The 18910-nt window shown below is 50.0% G+C and overlaps 1 protein-coding gene across 1 annotated transcript in view; it reads right to left on the bottom strand.

Moving 5' to 3' along the window:
* Positions 1-18910, bottom strand: part of EXOC4 (exocyst complex component 4) — a 718575-nt gene that overhangs the window by 690975 nt on the left and 8690 nt on the right. Inside the window, exons 2-3 of the mRNA XM_075558685.1 lie at positions 10985-11174; positions 7327-7521 (exon numbers count right to left, since the gene is read on the bottom strand). Of these exons, the coding sequence (XP_075414800.1) occupies positions 7327-7521; positions 10985-11174 (385 nt within the window). The remainder of the gene's footprint in view (positions 1-7326; positions 7522-10984; positions 11175-18910) is intronic.

Genomic DNA, 18910 nt, shown 5'->3' with positions numbered 1-18910 from the left:
GAGCCTGTTTTGCCTTGACTTTCCTGTGGTCACGTTCCGTAAAGAGTGTTTGGGGACCTGGGAGATGCATAGATTTTCCTTCCCGGAGCACGTAACCATGGGGAGAGCAAGCGGAGCATGTTTGCACCCGGAGCTCACTGCAAAGGGCAATCGCAGATGTGTGCATCGCGGAGGGCTGAAAGGAAGACTATGGTACCTGCTCAGGGCACCTGAAATGCCACCTCCACGCTATCGTCCTTGTATTGCGGGCAATGCCAACAGCAGCTGGGGCATCTGTAGAATGAGCAGGACGTCTCATCGGGCTGGGGTGACACCCAGTGAGCTGACATACTTACACGGGACCAACACAATGGGAGCACAACGGACCGGACCTGTTCTCGTAGCGATTACTGCTTCGTTTCAGAAGGGAAGATGAGGAGCGAGAGAGCTGCCCTCTAAAGTCACCAGCTCGAGATGAAGTAAGTGTGCAGAGTGAGGACACCTGTTAGTCTCCTTTGTTGTAAGGAAGTCTTTCTTGTCGCTTGCTAAGTCTCCCCCAGGGGATGATCCTTCGTGGACCCCATGGTGCTGGTGAGGTCCAGCACATGGAGACCCACTGTGTGTGAGAAAGCCTTGCTCCAGGGCTAACTGCTAGAAGCGGATGGCCAGGCTTTCCTTCCAACTTGAACCCACAGCCCCTCAGGTAGCAGCCCAGCAAGTGCCTCTAACATCACCCAGCCGAGCTGCCAGCCTCTTGCAGAAATCCCTGGCTATGCAAACTCTGTAAATCACAATGGTCCTTCCTTTGCAGGGGGGGCTGCAAAGAGTCCAGAGCCGAGGGGAGCTGAGGGTAACAAGTTGCTAGGGGACAGACAAAATATGTAAATTACCATCCCTGCCCTCTTTGGCCTATCACAAAAACAATGATGTGAGGGTGAAAGGTGTGTGCTTTATAGAAACGAGAAGGCAAGCACGAGCTACCTGAAACATGCAGAGGCTGGACGGGATATGAGTCATGTTTAGAAAGCCATCATGCTCCAGGCCAGTGGTTCTCAACCTCCCTAATGCCGCAGCCCTTTCATGCAGTTCCTCCTCATGTTGAGGTGACCTCCCTGCCCCCCGCCAACCATAAAATTATTTTGTTGCTATTTCATAAGTGTAATTTTGCTACTGTTATGAATCAGGCGACCCCTGTGAAGGGGTTGTTTGACCCCCAAAGGGGTCACGACCCACCGGTTGAGAATCACTGTTGCAGGCAGACAGGACTGAGAAGACAGCCAAGGGAATAAATACAGTCACGCTGAAAGCATCCATCTGCACCAGCGACAAAGAAATAAACTGTCATTAATTAAGAACTACTGGTTCCTACAAAGCAACAAAGTTATAGGATATACGCAGACATAAATCTAAAAAAAATATGTGTAAGACCTCTAGGAAACTCAAAACTAAACATTGTAAAAGTACATAAATGAATATTTAGTAAATGAAAGACCCTATTCACTGGGTCTATTTAAGACTCGATATTACAAGGATGAAATTCTCTCTTTTTTTTTAAAATTCTCTTAAACGTAGGACAATTCTGATATAAACTGTATCACATGACACGTCAATTCTAAAATTCACATAGGACAGGTACCAAAAGAAAAAAGCTCTGCTGGGCGGGCTTCGCAGGACTCATTTGAGCAATTCGCTCTGAGTTAGTGCCCCGGGCGGCGCGTCCATCGGGAAGGGTCCCTCTGGTCACAGTGGATTTTTTCGTATAAGCAGTTTCGATGGAAACCCCTTTTCTGTGATGGCCCATTTAAGAGAACGGCATGCCACTGTGGAAGTCTGTTTCCTGCTCAGGAAAACTGCCGCAGACACTGCTGTGACGATGAACACAGCCTACCAAGGACAGCACTGTGGGAAAAGCTCAACTGTACAAGTGGCTTTCTCATTTCAAAAAAGGTGAAATGACAATTGATGACGAAACTCGTTCTGGACGTCTGTCTGTCAACTTCCCAAATGGACCACAATGCCGACAAACTCCATGCACTTGTGCTTGAAGACCGACAATGGACCGTTGAAGAGATGGGGATAGTTATCCGAACTATGAACTGTAACGGAAGACTTGGGAATGAGAAGGGTCGCTGCAAAGTTTGGGCCTCGGGTTCTGGCTACCCGGGCAATAGCGCGTGAGGGGGACAACATTTGGAGTTCATTCCACCAGGTCACACTGTTAATCAAGCTTTCTATTTAGACGTTCTGAAAACGTTGCATAAAAGTATGTGACAAAAAAGACCTGATTTGTGGCAGATGGCGGGGACTGGATTTGGTCCCACAACAATGCACCTGCTGAGAGCCACCTCAGTGTGCCAGTTTTAGGCAAAAAACCAGCATGCCTCTCTTGCCCAATGCACCTGACTCACCTGAGCTCTCTCTGCGAATTCTTTTTGTTTCCACAAATGAAGGGAGACATGAAAGGACAGCAATTTGATGACACAGAAGAGGTCAAGTAAAACACAAGGGAAGTGCTGTCAGCCATCCAAACATGAGTTTGAAAAATGTTTCCAAGAATGGAATTGGAGGTTTGGCAAATGTATAAGTGTAATAGAGAGTACTTTGCAGGTGATAAGGTTGTTTTGTAAAACAATTTAAATACATAGCTTTTAAAAAAACGTGGAGAAGTGGGTGAAGGGCAACAACGGACGGTGTAAGATATGACAAAATAATTTATAAATTATCAAGGGTTCATGGGGGCGGGGGTACCGGGGAGAGAGAGGGAAAAATGAGGTGCTGATACCACGGGCTCAAGTAGAAAGCAACTGTCTTGAGAATGATGCGGGAAACAAATGTACAAAAGTGCTTGACACAATGGATGTATGTGTGGATGTGTATGTGTATCTGTGGATTGTGGTAGGAGTTGTACGAGCACCCAATAAAAGGATTAAATTTTTTTTTCCTTTCTTTTTTTTTAAATACCCCCGGGTAAAAAATAATGAGTCAGGAAAACCACAGAAATGTTTGAACAGTGAGGTAAGGGGGACAGTTATCAAAATGTATTATAAAGCTCCATTAATCAGATCAGCATGGTTTGGGTACAGTAACTCACTAAAGAAAAAAACCAGTCCCTATCGTGTGGATTCCAACTCATAGCAACAGTGCAGGGCAGCGTCGAACTGCGCCTGTGAGTTTCCGAAACAGTCACTCTGGATGGAAATCGCACCTTTCTCCCACAGAGGGAGGGGGGGTTTCAAACTGCTGACCTTGCAGCCACTGGACTACCAGAGCTGCTACAGGTAAGACCAAATGCACCAAATACGAGCCTGAAAATATACACCGGCCTATGAGAAAGCTTCAAATGTGATGAAGATGGCATTATAAATCAGAAGGAAAAGGCTTCCATAAATGATCTGAACCAACTGGCTCTTTATACAGAAGACAAAATTATATACCTTAGTGCATGCCATCCATCAAAATAGATGCTACCCAGATTAAAAATGAAAATACAAGAGAGTCTCTTTATGACAGCAGAATAAAAGATTTCTTACATACAATCCCTGCCATCCGGGGAAAACAAAGAAAGTATACTGTATAACCATTTAACACTTCTTTATGGAAAAGAAAAAAAATTCACCAAGATAGAAACTACCAACTGCAAGGAAATATTTAGAATCTATTTAACAAAGGATTAGTAATATAAAGAACTCCTACAATTAGAAAAAAGAAATGAACCCCAACAGAAATACACTCTAATGGGCAATTCACAAGGAATGCAGACAAATGTCTAATATTAAAAAAGCAAACCATTTTAAATATTTCCAACAACAAAATGTCAAGGAAAAAATAAGTCTAATCAACACGTTAGAAACTCTGTGGTACAAGAGACATGGAGGTGGGAACATGGTTTATGTAAATACTTTGGAGAACGGTTTAGCAATACTCAATAGTTAATAAATACGCATACTCTATTACCTGTATTCCTTGACTGTGTGTCAATACCTCAGTTTATTCACACATCTGAAAAGTGGTATACTAGAGCTGAAATAAATGAACTGTTTAAATCACTCATCTGTCAGCCGGCTGTGTGGCGGGGGCTTCAGTGTGGTTGAGATGCTGGAAACTATGCCAAGCAGTGTGTCAAACAGTCAGGGTCGCCGATCATGGGCAGGTTTCGATGGGGCTTACAGACTAACACAGACTAGAGGAACGAAGGAGGAGGGCCTGGCCATCTACTTCTCAAAACAAACAAACTGTCCCCTGAAAACCTTCTGACCAGTCGTGGGAGCCGTGTCTGATGCAGAGCCGGGGGATGGGTCTCTGCGGTTGGAAGGTAGTTAACACACAACGGAGGAAGCGGTGCCTTCTCACAAGGCCCCCTTTCAGGGCAGGGATGGAGGCCAGCTTCCCGCACATTCATGTGCAGATGCAGCATGACTCATAAGCAGGCAGACAGAGCTGCAAACGCCCATTAATGATTGGAAGGTGGAATGTCTGAAGCATGAATCTAAGCAAAGAGGAAGTCACAGAAATGGAACACGCAAAGACGGATATCCCGGGCATCAGTGGGCTGACATGAACTGCTCCTGGCTGACCTTGTCAGTGCTCCTGGGAGCAGGCAGTAGTCAGGACATCAAACATGCCCACTCCACAAGAGGTGTTGGCGAGCCAGGATTTCACTTGGAGGCCGAAGGCTGCCTCTGATCCTCGCCACGGTGTTTTCAATCATCTCCTAGGCGTGGGAGTGCTGGGCAGGAAAACGGATGCCCTGGAACCATGGTGCTGGGGAAGAATGGGGGCGGCACTGCGGGCTGCCAGACACTCCTGAGAAGCCAGGATGGGCAGGTTCCATCTCACGCCTTTTGGGCCTGACAGCAGACCAGTCGCTGGAAAAAGACACCTCGTGCTGGATGAAGCAGAGGTGACGGTAAGAGAGGAAGACCTTCGATGAGATGGAGTGACACAGTGGCTGGAACAGGGACCCACACATCACACCTGTGAGCATGACGCAGGGCCGGGCAGCGCTTCCTTTATTGTACACAGTGTCCTATGAGTCAGAATGGACTGGAGGACACCTAACAGCATCATACCGGACTTCACACACAGCCCCTTGTCCGCGGGTGTGGTAACTGGTCTTCCTTCCCACCCCACTCCCTTGTACCACCAGTCTCCCTATCCTCATTAGACCTGGCTATCCGTCAGAGCATCCCAGCTGGCCCCATGCAGGCCTGACTGCGGGGTTTCTGAATTAGAGAAACAAGATTCGACGCCCTGCACTTCTCACTCTCTCCACGGCCAGCCTCACTCACAGGTGGTAGCAGCAAACCGGCTGGCAGGAGGAACACCTGGGGCGAGAGCATCCCCTGGGCCTTGCACAGACCCACGCACCCACCCATTTAGGGACTGAAGGTGTATTTCAGTAACCTGCAGTTTTCCATACATTCCTAAGGAAAACATGTCAAAGAACGAAAGCAAAGTATTCAATACTGATCGGCCCTGAAGTACATAAGCGGGCCTGGTACAGCAGTAGTGAAGCTCTGGGCCACGAAGGAAAACAACAGCAGCTCAAACCGCCCCTAGCCACTCTTCTGGACAAAAAACGTGACTGTCTACCAGCACAGAGATGTCCAGGCTTGGAGACACATGAGCAAAAAATCTGGAATCCAAAAATGAACAGAAGGCGCACAGAAATGAACTCTCAAGTGCTATTGTGAATAGGTGGTGCTTGTTTTAAAGCAAGCTACTCAATCACAACCAAACCATGACTCACACAGCCGTGTAAGCACCACACACACACACACACACACACACACACACACACACAGGCACACTATCATTCTAAGTGTTGAATCCAAAAACATAATTTGCACATCCAAGGGAGCTTCTAACCTAAGAGTTGCCAGGGGAAATCCATGGTCTTTCCATTCCACTTGTCCAGGAGCACTGAAGCCCTCTCACCTGCATGACTAATCCTTACGACCAACAAGCAGGCTGACAGGACTCATTTTCTGCTGGGAGACCCTAAGCGTCATGGTAAACGGTGACATGGCTTTGAACAAGAGTGTGCAAATGACCCATTCTTTGTCCAGTCCTGAAGGCAGACCCTTACTATCCATCTTCCCAGAGATGTGCTCGATAGCTCACCGAGAGACCAGCAGTTCCCACCCTCCACGTGACAGAGACTACAGCCCTGGGAACCCTCTGGGGCAGCTCTAGGGTCGCCAGGTTTGGGCTTTGGTGGGTTTCGATGACAGCTGGCCATTCACTCTGCTCCCATCACCAGGTTTCAGGGCATGACAGAAAGTGAGGGCACCGCTCATCCTGCTGTTACCAGAACTTTTCGAACATTTCATATAAAAGGCTTTTCTCAGAACCTTCCAGAAAGGCATTCAGAATGCCTTCTGAATGAGTTGGAAGCACTAGGCTCACCTGACCTGGCTTCCCTTCCCCAAACAATTGTTCTCAGTTTTCAAAGGCAGCCAATTTAACTTGGAGAAACTCAAAGGAGGGGCTGTCACCAGCCAGGGAAAAGGGAACGCTCCCAAACCTGGGCCATGGCAACAGCAGCTCCTGTGTGCCCAGATCCCCACTGCGAGGGAAGTGGAGCTCGGGGCTGGGGATTGGGCAGGCAGCCCTCACAAAGGCCAGCAAGTGCTCGGGTCTGTCCTCTGGGTCACCCACTCGTGGCGACCCCCGGTGTGCAGGGTCCAGGGTGTTGTCGTCTTTAAGAAGGCAGACTGCCAAGTCTTTCTCCAGGGATGCCATGGGGCAGGTTTGAACTGCCGACCTTGGGGTGTATAGTCAAAGGCCAACCACTGATCCCACCCAGGAACTCGCTGAGAGCCACAGAGTCAGGGGCAGTTCGGATTATCAGGAAGTCAAATCTGCGTTTGTCTCTTTTATCCGCCTTCTTGAGACTTGGCCACATGGGCCACTACTTGCGATGTCCCCTGAAGTTTCATTTTAATTCACTAAATACCCAAACTCATTGGATGAAGAAGGCGCCAGGTGGAGGAATACTGGAGCTTGACTAAGTGATTTCCAATATTACTCACACACAGAAAAATTATTTGCCATCTCACTCTCAAGGGGGGAAAAAAAAGACCTGATAGGATTATTTTTCCTTGTGTTTTTCCATCCTTCAGAGATTTTCTAGAGTATCAACTTCATAAAGCTCCCTGAGTTCTCTCCCATGTGGAGGATGTCCTTCCTCAAACTGGGAGTCACTGGCCATCTCCCGCCGAAGCCAGCACCTGACATTGCGTGCTGGTCACTCACCTCTACACCTTTGGGTGCTGGTTCAAAGGCAGACAGTGCACGCATGCTAGCGCCCCCGCCTCTCCTGCCTCCCCAGAGGCATTTGCTTACCAGCATGTCGGTGGCGCTGAGGTAGTGCTTGCCGGCCATGCACTGCTCTAGCTTCTGCGGCACCTGCTTGATGGTCTCGATCTCGTCCAGCAGGTTGAGGACGTGCTTGTGTTCGATGCCCTCGATCCACAGTTTCCGTAGCTCGTCCCTTTTGCAATGCAGCAGCATCTTGCAGGAGAGCAGGTTTTCCTTTACCTACGGGGGGGACGAGGGCAACCTGGGGTCAGCCCCACAGCGGGCAGCCTGACCCGGGAAGTCACCTGCTTCGTCTTCCTCGCTGCTGCGCATGTCTGGAACCCGCACTCCTGCCCACGCCCCTTGGTGGGTCGTCCTGCAAATTTCGAACCTGCGTCTGCTTCAGACTCGCCCAGGCGGTGCATCTCCACCTCGCCGCGTCTGTATTTTCTCTGCCGTGAAATGAGAATGCTACTCCTGGTCTACCTCTGAGTGCAAGAAAAATCACCTGGGATATAAAATCACTGAAATTATGAGATAAATGTATAAATAAGTAACACCTCCCTGCCACTGTGTCCATTCTGACGCAAATGGAGCCTACTGCACAGGGTAGAACTGCCCCTGTGGGTTTTCGGAAGTATAACCCTTTACGGGAGTAGAAAGCCTCATCTTTCTCCCGTGGAATGGCAGGTGGTTTCGAACTGCTGACCATGCTGAAAATATGAGCATCACACAGATGCTTGATCTCTCTCGAAGGGAAAGGACTGACCCTGGAGTGTGGCTCTTCGTCCCAAAGCGAAGCAAGTAGGATGTGCCTAGGACTACATGAATTTTTGCCACGTATTCTGAATTTTAGATGCTAAGAGGACAATAGTGGATGGACACGGGGGGTGAGGGAGGTTCTACACACTTAGGACAAGATAAAAGGGAGGAGAGGAATGCAGTCATGTTCTACCCTAATGAAAATTATTTTTCCATTTTTAGTGTATGGGAAAATCAAAAGCACCGTGACTTGTCAACAAGTCACAAGACTGCTTCCATAGACACCTGACGGTCACAACATGTACTTGAAGTTAGCCCCAGTAGTGGCGGAGTGCTTACGCAGTGGGCTGCTAACCATGAGGTCAGCAGTTCAAAACGACCAGCTGATCCGAGGGAGAAAGACGAAGCTTTCTACTCCCACAAAGAGTTACCATCCTAGAAACAGAGGCAGTTCTATACTGTCCTGCAGGGTCACTGAGTTGGAATCAATTCAATGGCAGTGAGTTCGGTTTCTGGGACTTGGGTGGCATAGTGATTCAACACTCAGCTACTAACCAGAGGGTGAGTGGTTCAAACCCATCTGGCGCTCTGAAGGAGGAAGATGAGGCAGTCTGCTGGGATATGCATGCCGCTTCTGGAAACCCAATGGGCACTTCTACTCGGTCCTATTTGGTAGGTTGGGTTTCGTTAGCAAGTGCTTTTATTTAAACCGTAAGTCAGTCTTTCTCTACAGTGTGGTTCCTGGGTTTTGTCTGAGGTAAGAATTACATATGAATACATCTCAGGGCAGCACCTGATGAATGTGATCTGATCGCTGACGTATACAAAGGAAGCTACTGGCCCTGTGCCCCAGCTCCACTAAGCAGAGAGCCCTGTAAACACAGGCTTCGTGGTGCGCCTCCCTGTTGCATATCTCAATGGCTGTGTTCCATCTTAAATCTTACTTAAAATCTGTAAAGAATGTGACTTCCGTTCTTCTAAGACACATAGCAGCTTAGTTCTGTAAATCTCAGCTTTTCCTGCCACGTGGTTACTGTGGAAATGGTTAAAAGTAAACCTTATGTCACACGACACATAACTAGGTCCTCGATCAAGAGTCGGGGATACACTTACAGAGTCTCAGTACATGGCGGCAAAGGACTTTCTGGTTGGAAACAGACTCTGACAGTCTCTCACACTAGGATAGACAACACGTGGTCGGCTCGCGTCTGACTGTGGCATGAAAAGAAGGTAAAGACTGTGAGGACACACGTTGGCATCAGCCTGTGTAGAAGATGATTCCTCACCAAGCAGGTCGCCTTACCCTAAGGGAACCGAAGCGGCAGACAGAGGAGGAGCCATGGAGTGCTGAAACCCACACTGCCCGGAGGTGGGGCTTTGGGGCTGGAACGGCACACTTTTGAAGACAGGTTATTTTAAAGCCGGAGGAGGAGGCCGGAATACAAGTCAGCAATGAAAAGGGAAGACGTGAACGATCTCAAAATCATTCAGGAGAAGTCAGAATCAAAACAGCGCATCCCCTGGGGTTCCCTGCATGTGTAAAGTTCTAGAACAAGCCAAGCCTAGCCGGACTGACAGGCTCCGAAGCAATGGTTGCTTGGGGAATGCGGGTGTGAGAGGGACTGAGGACAGGAAGACGAGGAGGCAGGAGCAGACAGTCGGGTTGGTGGAGATGACCCTTTTGAGGATCCAGATGTTTGCCAACCTTCACTCACTCCAGCACCAGGCAAGAGAGAGCAGCCTGTGTCTCTTCTGGTGTGGGGCTGTGGATTTCTGCAAAACCTCTCACTGAGAAATAAAGATATGAAAGATCTCTGCTTATTCTAAAAACAATCAGCAGCAGCTCAGCCAACCGGCAAGAAGGGAGGGTCAGGGCCTGGGGGCCAGAGTGTGGGGCCTGAATGGGCTGCGCAGGGGGAGCCAGGCTCCTGCCCAGCAGATGATCGACCAAGGATGGCGGCCATCGTTCTTATTATCAGTCACACTGAGGAGTGGCCCTCAAAACACACAGCCACGAACCACCTAGAAGAGGAGGGGGTGGCGCAGCTGATAGCTCTGTGACAGTCCACCCTCTGGCCAAATACCAAAACAACCCTTTCAGCCTGTTTTACCCAATAATCAACAAGACAAGTAGGACACAAGAGCCTTTTCAAGGCCTGCAAAAGGGGAGGAGGCAGAGAGAGGGGGAAAGAAAGGTGGAAGGGGGAGGGAGGAAAGAAGGAAAAAGGGGGAAAAAGAGGAAAGGGGGAAACAGAACTATAAAACATTAAAAGCAAACTATAAATAAAAATGCATGTTTGGATTAAAAAGAAAATGCGTGTTTGTCACTACGAAAGCATGGTATTCAAGAACATGAGTATGTGTAAACATTTCATTACCTTTTCAGATCATTTGTAAATTATATATACACACACATTTCATTTCGCATACAATCACTGCAAGGAAATCACAATCAACTTCAAATTAGGTGAGATGCCCAAGGCCAAATTTTCACAAGTCCTAAGAATCATATTAATTCAAATCATGGCTAAAGTAACATGCATGTGTATTTGAGTACATGTGTGCATTCACACGTATATACACACAAGCACAGATGATCGCACAGAGACACACAGGAAACGTGTGCTCTGCGGCTGTCCAGTGTTCTTGGCTTCTTTAGAGGCCTGGGGTTTTGAAAGAGCCCAACTCTTGGGTTTAGATTCCTTCTCCTAACTCCCCCGTCCCTCTCCCCACCCCTGCCTTCCTCCTCACTGCGCACCTCGGAAGCCAGGGGACTGGACGGAGAAAGGAGGAAGCACACCCAGACCGCCATGGGACCCTCTTCAGAGGCCCTAACATCCCCTTCGCCCCAGAAGAGCAGCCACGTATGCCTCCAAAGGACCATGAACCCCCCCACTGCCCGCCGTGCAGAGGAAGGTGCCAGAGCCCCACGGCCCCATACCTGCTTGATCTTGTTGCGGGAGTTGGTGATGCGCTCCGTGATGCTCTGGTACGTGCGGATGGCCGTCGTCAGCTCGGTGTAGTGCTGCACAATCAGCTCGTCCAGGTCGCGGTCACATCTCTCGTAGGCTTCTTCGAGGCGACCCTTCTCATTTTCCCTGTCCTCGACATTGTCACTGGTAGACAGAGTCCTGGCAAAACACAGGGCAGGTCAAGCCGAGGAAGACTTACAGGACCGAGCCCAAGGCAGACGAGTTGGTCAGGATGCGAGCACATCCGTCTCACTCGCAGGAATTGAAGCGACGGACCTGCCTTCTCTGAGGACCCCAATGGCCCATCGGAAGGAATCTGTGGGTCACCAGTCCCAGAAAGCTTCCCTCGATTTTATCCCTGCCACCAAAGTTCCTTTAATCAGAGGGCAGGCGGTCCACATGAAGCCCAACCCCCACTGGCCACCTGCCATGTCTAGCCAGAGAGACCTGAGGAAATTCACCCCATGAAGGGATCATGCGCGCTGGTTCCCCTGACCCCATTTCTTTCAGGTTTGCTCTCCCAGGTCCTGCTTATCTAAGAACACATCCACCCTCTTAGTCTTCACCCATCTCGTTCGAAAGGCGAGCAGAGGAAGAAACACAGTCTGTGAGCCACACAACTCAGCTGGATCCTGACACCTAACGCGTCTGTCAATATCAGCTGTCGGGAGAGCATGGGACTAACTGCAAGGTCGGCAGTTCAGATCCAGCAGCAGCTCCGTGGGAGAAAGATGAGGCTGCCGGCTCCCATAAAGATTTTAGCCTCCGCAGTCCTACGTAGGGTTCGCTGTTGAGTCAGAACGGACTCCATAGCTGTGGGTTCTTCGCTGGTTCACCATTGTTGTGATCCATGCCACACCCTCTTCTTTAATAAACATCAAAAGCCCTGCATCCTTCTGCCCTCTTGAGATTCGGGATGCTCCGTATTTCCGGCTCAAGACAGAGTATCATTGATAGTAGTGTCCAGCCAGAGACTAAGGGCCCACGCCATCTCCCTAGATAGCTGGTTTCCCCCAAACACGGAAACTAGGAGTTCAAATCCTGGTAGGCCCACTTTGTTCCCTCCCCTCCATGTTAGCAACCTTCCTGCTTCCTCCGCCTGCCCGGTCCAGTCCACCTGCGGCAGCTGTGCCCGGAGAAGGCACCGTCTGCAGCCTGGCATTCTCCTCCTCAGTGAGGTGTTTGGGGTGGGTCTTTCCACACACGGTGAAGGGGGAAGCCGGGGAGGGAGGGAGGAGAACTCCTGTGGCCTCCTGCCAGACGACGCACTAAAGGCATGCGGTGCTTCGGCTTTACTTGATTGAGTAGTGTGGAAGGTGTCACGTTCAAAGAGCAACGTGATGTGTCATAGCAACCACGGGAGGAAGACGCTGCGCATTATCCTGTGTCTAAGCATCGCGTCGCCACCCCCTCTGAGGCCACGCTGCCCCCCGAGCATTGGCGTGGGAGTCTCTCCCTGACACGGGACGGGAGGATTCTGACAGACCTTCGTTCCAGTCCAGAGATGCCTGCTCTTCTGTGTCCACGCCCTCTGCCACCCGCCTCCCACCTCACCTTTCTGTCCTCTTCCCGTCCCCTGATTTCACGCTCTCCTGGTCCCTGGGGTCCCCAGTACCACCCTCCCAGCGCCCCCCACCTCAGGTGTCCTGATGGTTGGGAGACAATCTGCCCCTTTGCGTTGTCCCGGGGGGGGGGGGGGACGTTAGATTGAGGTCGGAGACTGGCCTGCCGTGTGTCCTCCCGAGTCTGAGAAGTGGCCTCACACGTTCCCCATTGAAGAGCCTGCGTGGAGGACTTTGCTCGCGAACATCTAGGCGTGGCCTCGCCATCGATTCGCCCACAGACCATCTTTGAAAGCAGTTCTAACGCTGGCCTCATGGTTGATGACAGTACCCACCCAGCACCCACCAGATCCCCCTCCCAAAGCGAAGAATGAGGGACGAACTAAACCAGGCCGCCCGCATCCACGGTGGCATCTGAAAGGATTTAATGAAAACAGATAAGAAGGAAAGGTCCCTTTGTTCCTGGGAGTAAAACCGAATTAAAAAAAAACAAAACAAGAAACCACCCCCCCTCCCAAAAAAAAAAACCCAAACCACAGCGATCCTGGGAAGCCCATAGAGACGATGAAGAAAGGGTTTGCATAAGCGTCTGTCGCGGGCCCTGCTTATTGCTGATTGCTATCAGCCTGGAGATCAGCAAACGGGAGCTGGCTCAGACTGTTGCGTAGATTACTGCTGTGCTCACAGATTCTAGGATGCGTCGAGTATGACCTCCTATCCGGCCACTGGGGGCTCTGTGCCAAGTTCAGGTCATTCCAGCGAGCTGTTGGGGGTCTGGTTGCCCAGTGTACGACTCCCTTCATTAGGGATACGCTACGTGGGGCAGACGGCCAATGGGAAGTGGCTGAAATGGCGTGTACTCCCCACCCCCATGGCGATCCCAGGTGTGACCCGTCCTGCTTCCGCAGCCCTGGTAGTGCAATGAGTTAAACGCTTGCCTGCTAACCCAGAGGTCAGCGGGGAAGACCCCCAGCTGCTGTGGGGACAAAAGATGCCAATCTGCTTGTCAGGTGACATTCTTGGGGACCCTCAAGCAGTTCGAGTTTGCCCTGTAGGGTTGCCAAGTACCGGAACCAACCCGGAGGCAACAGGTTTGGTGTTGGTTTGGGGCCTCGTGGTGCTGCATTTCTTGGAAGAAAACTGGTCCTAGAAGTTCCTCGGGTCTCTTTGGCTAGACACGGCAGGTGGCCGGTGGGGATTGGGCTTCATGTAGACCGCCTGCCCTCTGGTTAAAGAGAATTTGGTGGCAGGGATAAAATCGAGGGAAGGTTCCTGGTGGTGTATTTGGTGATGTATGTAAACATGAGCAAATGCAACAGGCGCAGCGTCCAAGGTATCCAAGCTACTGTGATTTTCAGTCCAAGGCTCCTCAGGCTAGTATTGAAGATAAAATAAAAATTCCATGGCCATCCGGTCCGTTCAGAACTGCTCCTGGGGCTCCTGAGGCTGTACGTCTTTACAGGAGCAGAGGCCGCACCTTCCTCCCGCTGTAATTTAGATAAAAAGAAAACCCACTGGCTGCCATCCAGCAGAGACCCACTCATGGCCGCCCTTGGGAGGTTCTGAGAATGAAACGCTTGAGGCGAGTCAGTAGAAAGGCCTATCTTTCTCCCAGTATTTAAGATAAGCTTTTAAATTCAAGGTCATCAGGTCAAGGCTGACCCAGATCAACTCCCTGGGGGTTTCTGAGACTGTCATTGTTTACCGGAGTAGAAAATCCCATCTTTCTCTGGAGGAGCTGCTGGTGGTTTCGAACTGCCAGCCAGGTGGATCGCAGCCCATCACTGAGCCACTATGCCACCAAGGCTCCTCCAGTATTTAAGATAGGGGGACGAAATTCTCTCCATGATAATATTCACATTCAAGTTGCACTTTACTGATACCTCAACCTCTTTCCTCAAAAGGTATATGATGGTTGGTACACGTATATACATAACAAAAAGTAAGCTACAATCACAGAAAACGAAACAGACCAGCAAGACAAAACAACAGCATATAAACATAAAACACAAACATCCAGGTCATACGGGCAAACACAGGTCATATAAAACGAACCTCAAAATTATGTCTGTGAGTCGATGAAACATACAATATTCCTTGAGTTCCTCGAGGCTTCCTCACCCCCCACTGTCATGACCCCAGTGCTGCCTCTGACTCTAAACTAGGCCGGAGCATGTATACAGGTACAAATAAGAGATGAGCGCTCACGACACAGGGAATTCAGGAACAGGAATGGAAATGCGATACCAGAAGGGTAGGGAGAAAATGGGGAGATGAGGGGAGGAAGGGGGAACCGATCGCAATGATCAGCACATAACCACACACCCCTCCAGGGGGACGAACAACAGAAACCACGGGGGAAGGGAGACAGCAGTCGGTGTAAGGTATGAAAATAATGATAATTTATCATTTGTGAGGAGGGCACGAGGTTCGGGGAAGAAGAGCTGGGCTCAATAGAAAGTAAATGTCTAGAAAATAATGATGGCATCGCATGTACAAGTATGCTTGATACAACTGATTTATGGACTTTTAAGAGTTGTAAGTGCCCCCAATAAAATAATCTTAATTTAAAACAAAAGCCTGTGCTTTCTGGCAACCACAACAAAAAGGGAAAATGACCAGTTGCCTAATCTTACAAAAAAAACAAAACATTTTATCTGAAGGAGCAACCTTTCCACTAGCCTGGAATTCTAAAGGAATCGTTCCTGTGAAGCAATGTGGGAAGTGTCACTCAATACAACTCAACAACCAACCCAGAGAGCCACATGTAACTTTCAGACACAATTGTAGACACATCTAGGATTCTTCAAGAGGGTAACATTAACACACAAACTCGGGACTGAAGCTTTTGAAAGACTCAGAATATGGTCCAAGCCTGAAGCTTTCCAATTATCAAGTGTGAGCCAGGGTTTTGACTTGTTTCATTTGTGTTCCCCCTTTGATGAAAGTCTGTATTTCCACCCCAACCAACCTACCCACTGCCATCGAGTTGATTTGAACTCGTAGACTAAATCACAATCTACATTTGCCTGGACTGAAGCCACGGATACAAGGTCAGCAGCTCGAAACCACCAGCTGCTCTGCAGGACAAGGACAAGGACAAGGCGTTCTACTCCAGTAAAGCGTCACCATCTCTGAATCTCGCAGGGCAGTTGTGCCCTGTCCTGTAGGGTCGCTGTAAATCAGCATCGACAGGATGGCACGGAGCCTGGTTTTAGCGAAGCCACGGATGGCCTTTAGGAATACACAGCACGTAACAACAGTACAGGATGTCCTGTCACTTTCCTCCTCCTCAGCTCAACAGCCAGCCCTGGGTGGACGAGCGTCCACAGCAGGCACCGACGGGATGGGCTGTTAGGCCTTGCAGACCAGAAAAGCATGCGGTCACATTGACAACCCCTCCAGACGGCGAGCAGGCGGGGCCAGACCAGGACGCGGGCGCGGCTGAGGGCACTACAGCGAAGGGACTAGCATCTCCCGGAGCACTGCCCTACAGAGCTCGGGCCACGCAGTTCCGGGCCAGGAAATTCTCCAGCACGTGGTACCAGCTTCTCCCCTGAAGCCATCAGCAGTCGGTCTTGGCGAAACCACAGGAAGAATTAGCTGCCTAATAAATACACCTACAGCTACAGAAACTAATCAACCTCATGAAAGAAGCGTTTCCTCTATGACACCTGAGTTGCGGCGACACCTGCAGTATAATGAGCGGGGAGTCACGCTCTCTGGAAACGGCTAATAAGCTTAATTGTCTACCCTGGGCCTTCCTGGCTGGCATCCACTGACCTCTCCGCCAGCAGTAATAAAGATTAACAAAATAATTCATGGAAATCCCTTCAAGCAACTCAGAAAAACAAATTACCATAAGGCTTCCCGTATCCAAAAACTGCTCCGAGGGAAGCCCGGCGCATCAGCGGGCCATCGCCAGGAGGAATCAAGTCTCCTCGGGACCCCCTTCTGAAAGTCCCTGCACGTGGAGCCTTCCACCTCGTGGGGCCCCATGCTGCTGGCTCAGGGTTGGAACCCCTCGGGCGCCCCCTCATGTGTTCACACAACCCCTGGGCCTTTTCAGAAGAGCAAGATGGGAAGGGCTCATCTTTCCACGCAAATTTCAAACGCCATGCCATCGTGTCAAATCTGACTCAAAGCAACCCCACAGGGCAGGGGAGAACAGCCCCTATGGGCTTCCAGGGCTCTGCGGAGCGGGAGAGCCCTGGTGGCATAGTGGTTAGCCACTGGGCTACTAACGTCAAGGTCAGACGTTCAAAACCACCACCACTCCACGGGAGAAGCACGGGCTTTCTACTCCTGTAATGGGTCACAGTCTCAGAAACCTACAGGGGCAGTTCTCCCCTGCCCTCAAGGGTGGCTGTGAGCCGGCACCCACTCGATTAGTGAGTTTGTGGTTATGAACTCCTCACAGGAGCAGAAACCCTCATTAGGCTCCTGCAGAGCACATGGCAGTTTCGAACTGCTGATCCTGCAGTTAGCAGCGCAATGCATAATCTCCTATGTTACCAAGGCTCCTCTCTATGCAGTATCTGCAAAATACGCCAGCCAGCACACACACACCCTCTCAGCCAATGCTCACAAGGGATGTATTTCAGAACCTGACTCCAAGTCGGAGAAAAATCAACTATTACTTCATTGATCTTTCAAGATGATCATCTTGCTTTCTGCTGTGGATCTCAATGTGAGGAGGAAGCGTGTGCAGCTGCTGCGATTCTCCACGACACGAATCCTATTTTCTTCCCCAAAGTGCTTTAAGGAGAAGGCGCCGTCCAAACTTCAGCCCCTACTTTTAAGTGCGAGTCCGGTTTTCTTTTCTTTCAAATACGCTAATGAAAGGATTTAAGGCTGCTTACCAGCACCACCAAGCTCCCCTGCGGGGGAAGAAAACACAGTTCTAAGAACGAACGAGCGGAGAGAGAGCATACACGCCGAAGAGGGAAAGAGGTAGTGAAGAATCTAAACACTAACACTGCTCCAGGAGGAACAGGACCCACGTTAAAACATGCTTTTTCAAATAAGAGAGGCTTTTATTGAGCTATCAGCCAGGACAAAGACATATCACACAGATGGGGGAGGCCAACGACATGAGGCCGTGCCAAAAGCCAACACCAAAACCAAACTCACTGCCAACAAGTCAATTCTGACTCATGGTGACAGAGTTTCCTAGGCTGTAAATCTCTATGGGAGCAGACAGCCTCAACTTTCTCCCACAGCACCGCGGGTGGATTTGAACTGCTGCCCTTTTGGTTAGCAACGGAACGTTTACCCCAGTGTTGCCCACAGGATTCACAACCACGTGGCTACTCAGAGATGACAGAAAACAAAAGAAAATCTTCATAAAACCATGATGGGCAGTAGAGCAAGTGAGAGCCGCCCAGGAAGGACCCTGCCTGGCTGGGGCACCGTACACAAGTGCAGCTGCGAAAGGCTACGGAGCTGCTTCCAGGCCATCGACCACCGGGATTGTTGATGGAGGGGGCAGTGCTCCACCTTCCAGAGGATGCCCATCTGTGAATTATTAAGGGTGGGACTGCCCTTCTCAGCGCTGGCCAGAGGAGTTGCAATCAACTTTCAAGGGCCAAGTATTTCACACTGCTAGTTCATGGTCAGGATGAACTCAAGACTCCAAATGGAGTTGGGCCCCTCAACAAGGAAAGGATAAATGATCCAATGACAAGATGGGCAGAGGACAGGAACAGACACTTCACCAAAGAAGACCTCCACGCGTGCAACCTTCATAGGAAGACATGCTGGTGTGAGCCTTCGGAGAGACGCAAACCAAAGCAACGAGCTATCCCCCTCGGACCCGTGAATGGCAAAGTTCAAAGGCAGAAAACAAATGCTGGCAAGAGTGTGAAGAGTCTAGAAGCCCTGGGTGCTGCCAGGACAGCACAACGGTACAACCACCACTGTGGGGAGTCACATGCCGATGGGGCAGAAAGTTGGGAAGAGAAATACCAAGTGGCCCAGCAATCCCCCAACTTGGCCTACGTGCTGCAGAGATCTGAGTGGGGACACAAATAGGTGTGCGCACACCCATGTTCAACGCAACACTGTTCACAGAATCAAGAGGCAAGGAACAACCCAACTACCGATCGGCAGAAGAACATATCAATGAATTCCAGTCAGTGTACCCACTGGAATACGACCTAGCACTAAAGGGTAACCATCGAGGAAAGGCTTCACAACACGGATGAGCCTAGACGGCGTTATGCTGAGTGAAATCAATCAACCACCGAAGGGCATCTATTGTATGAGACTGCGATCATAAAAAAACAGTACGTGGTTTTCCCACTAACAGAAACCTTCTCTGAAGGTTAACTG

This window comes from Tenrec ecaudatus, chromosome 9, assembly GCF_050624435.1.
Source record: "Tenrec ecaudatus isolate mTenEca1 chromosome 9, mTenEca1.hap1, whole genome shotgun sequence".
NCBI classification, from domain to species: domain Eukaryota; kingdom Metazoa; phylum Chordata; class Mammalia; order Afrosoricida; family Tenrecidae; genus Tenrec; species Tenrec ecaudatus.
Note: the sequence above shows the minus strand (reverse complement) of the source record. Positions and strands in the feature narration are given on the sequence as shown.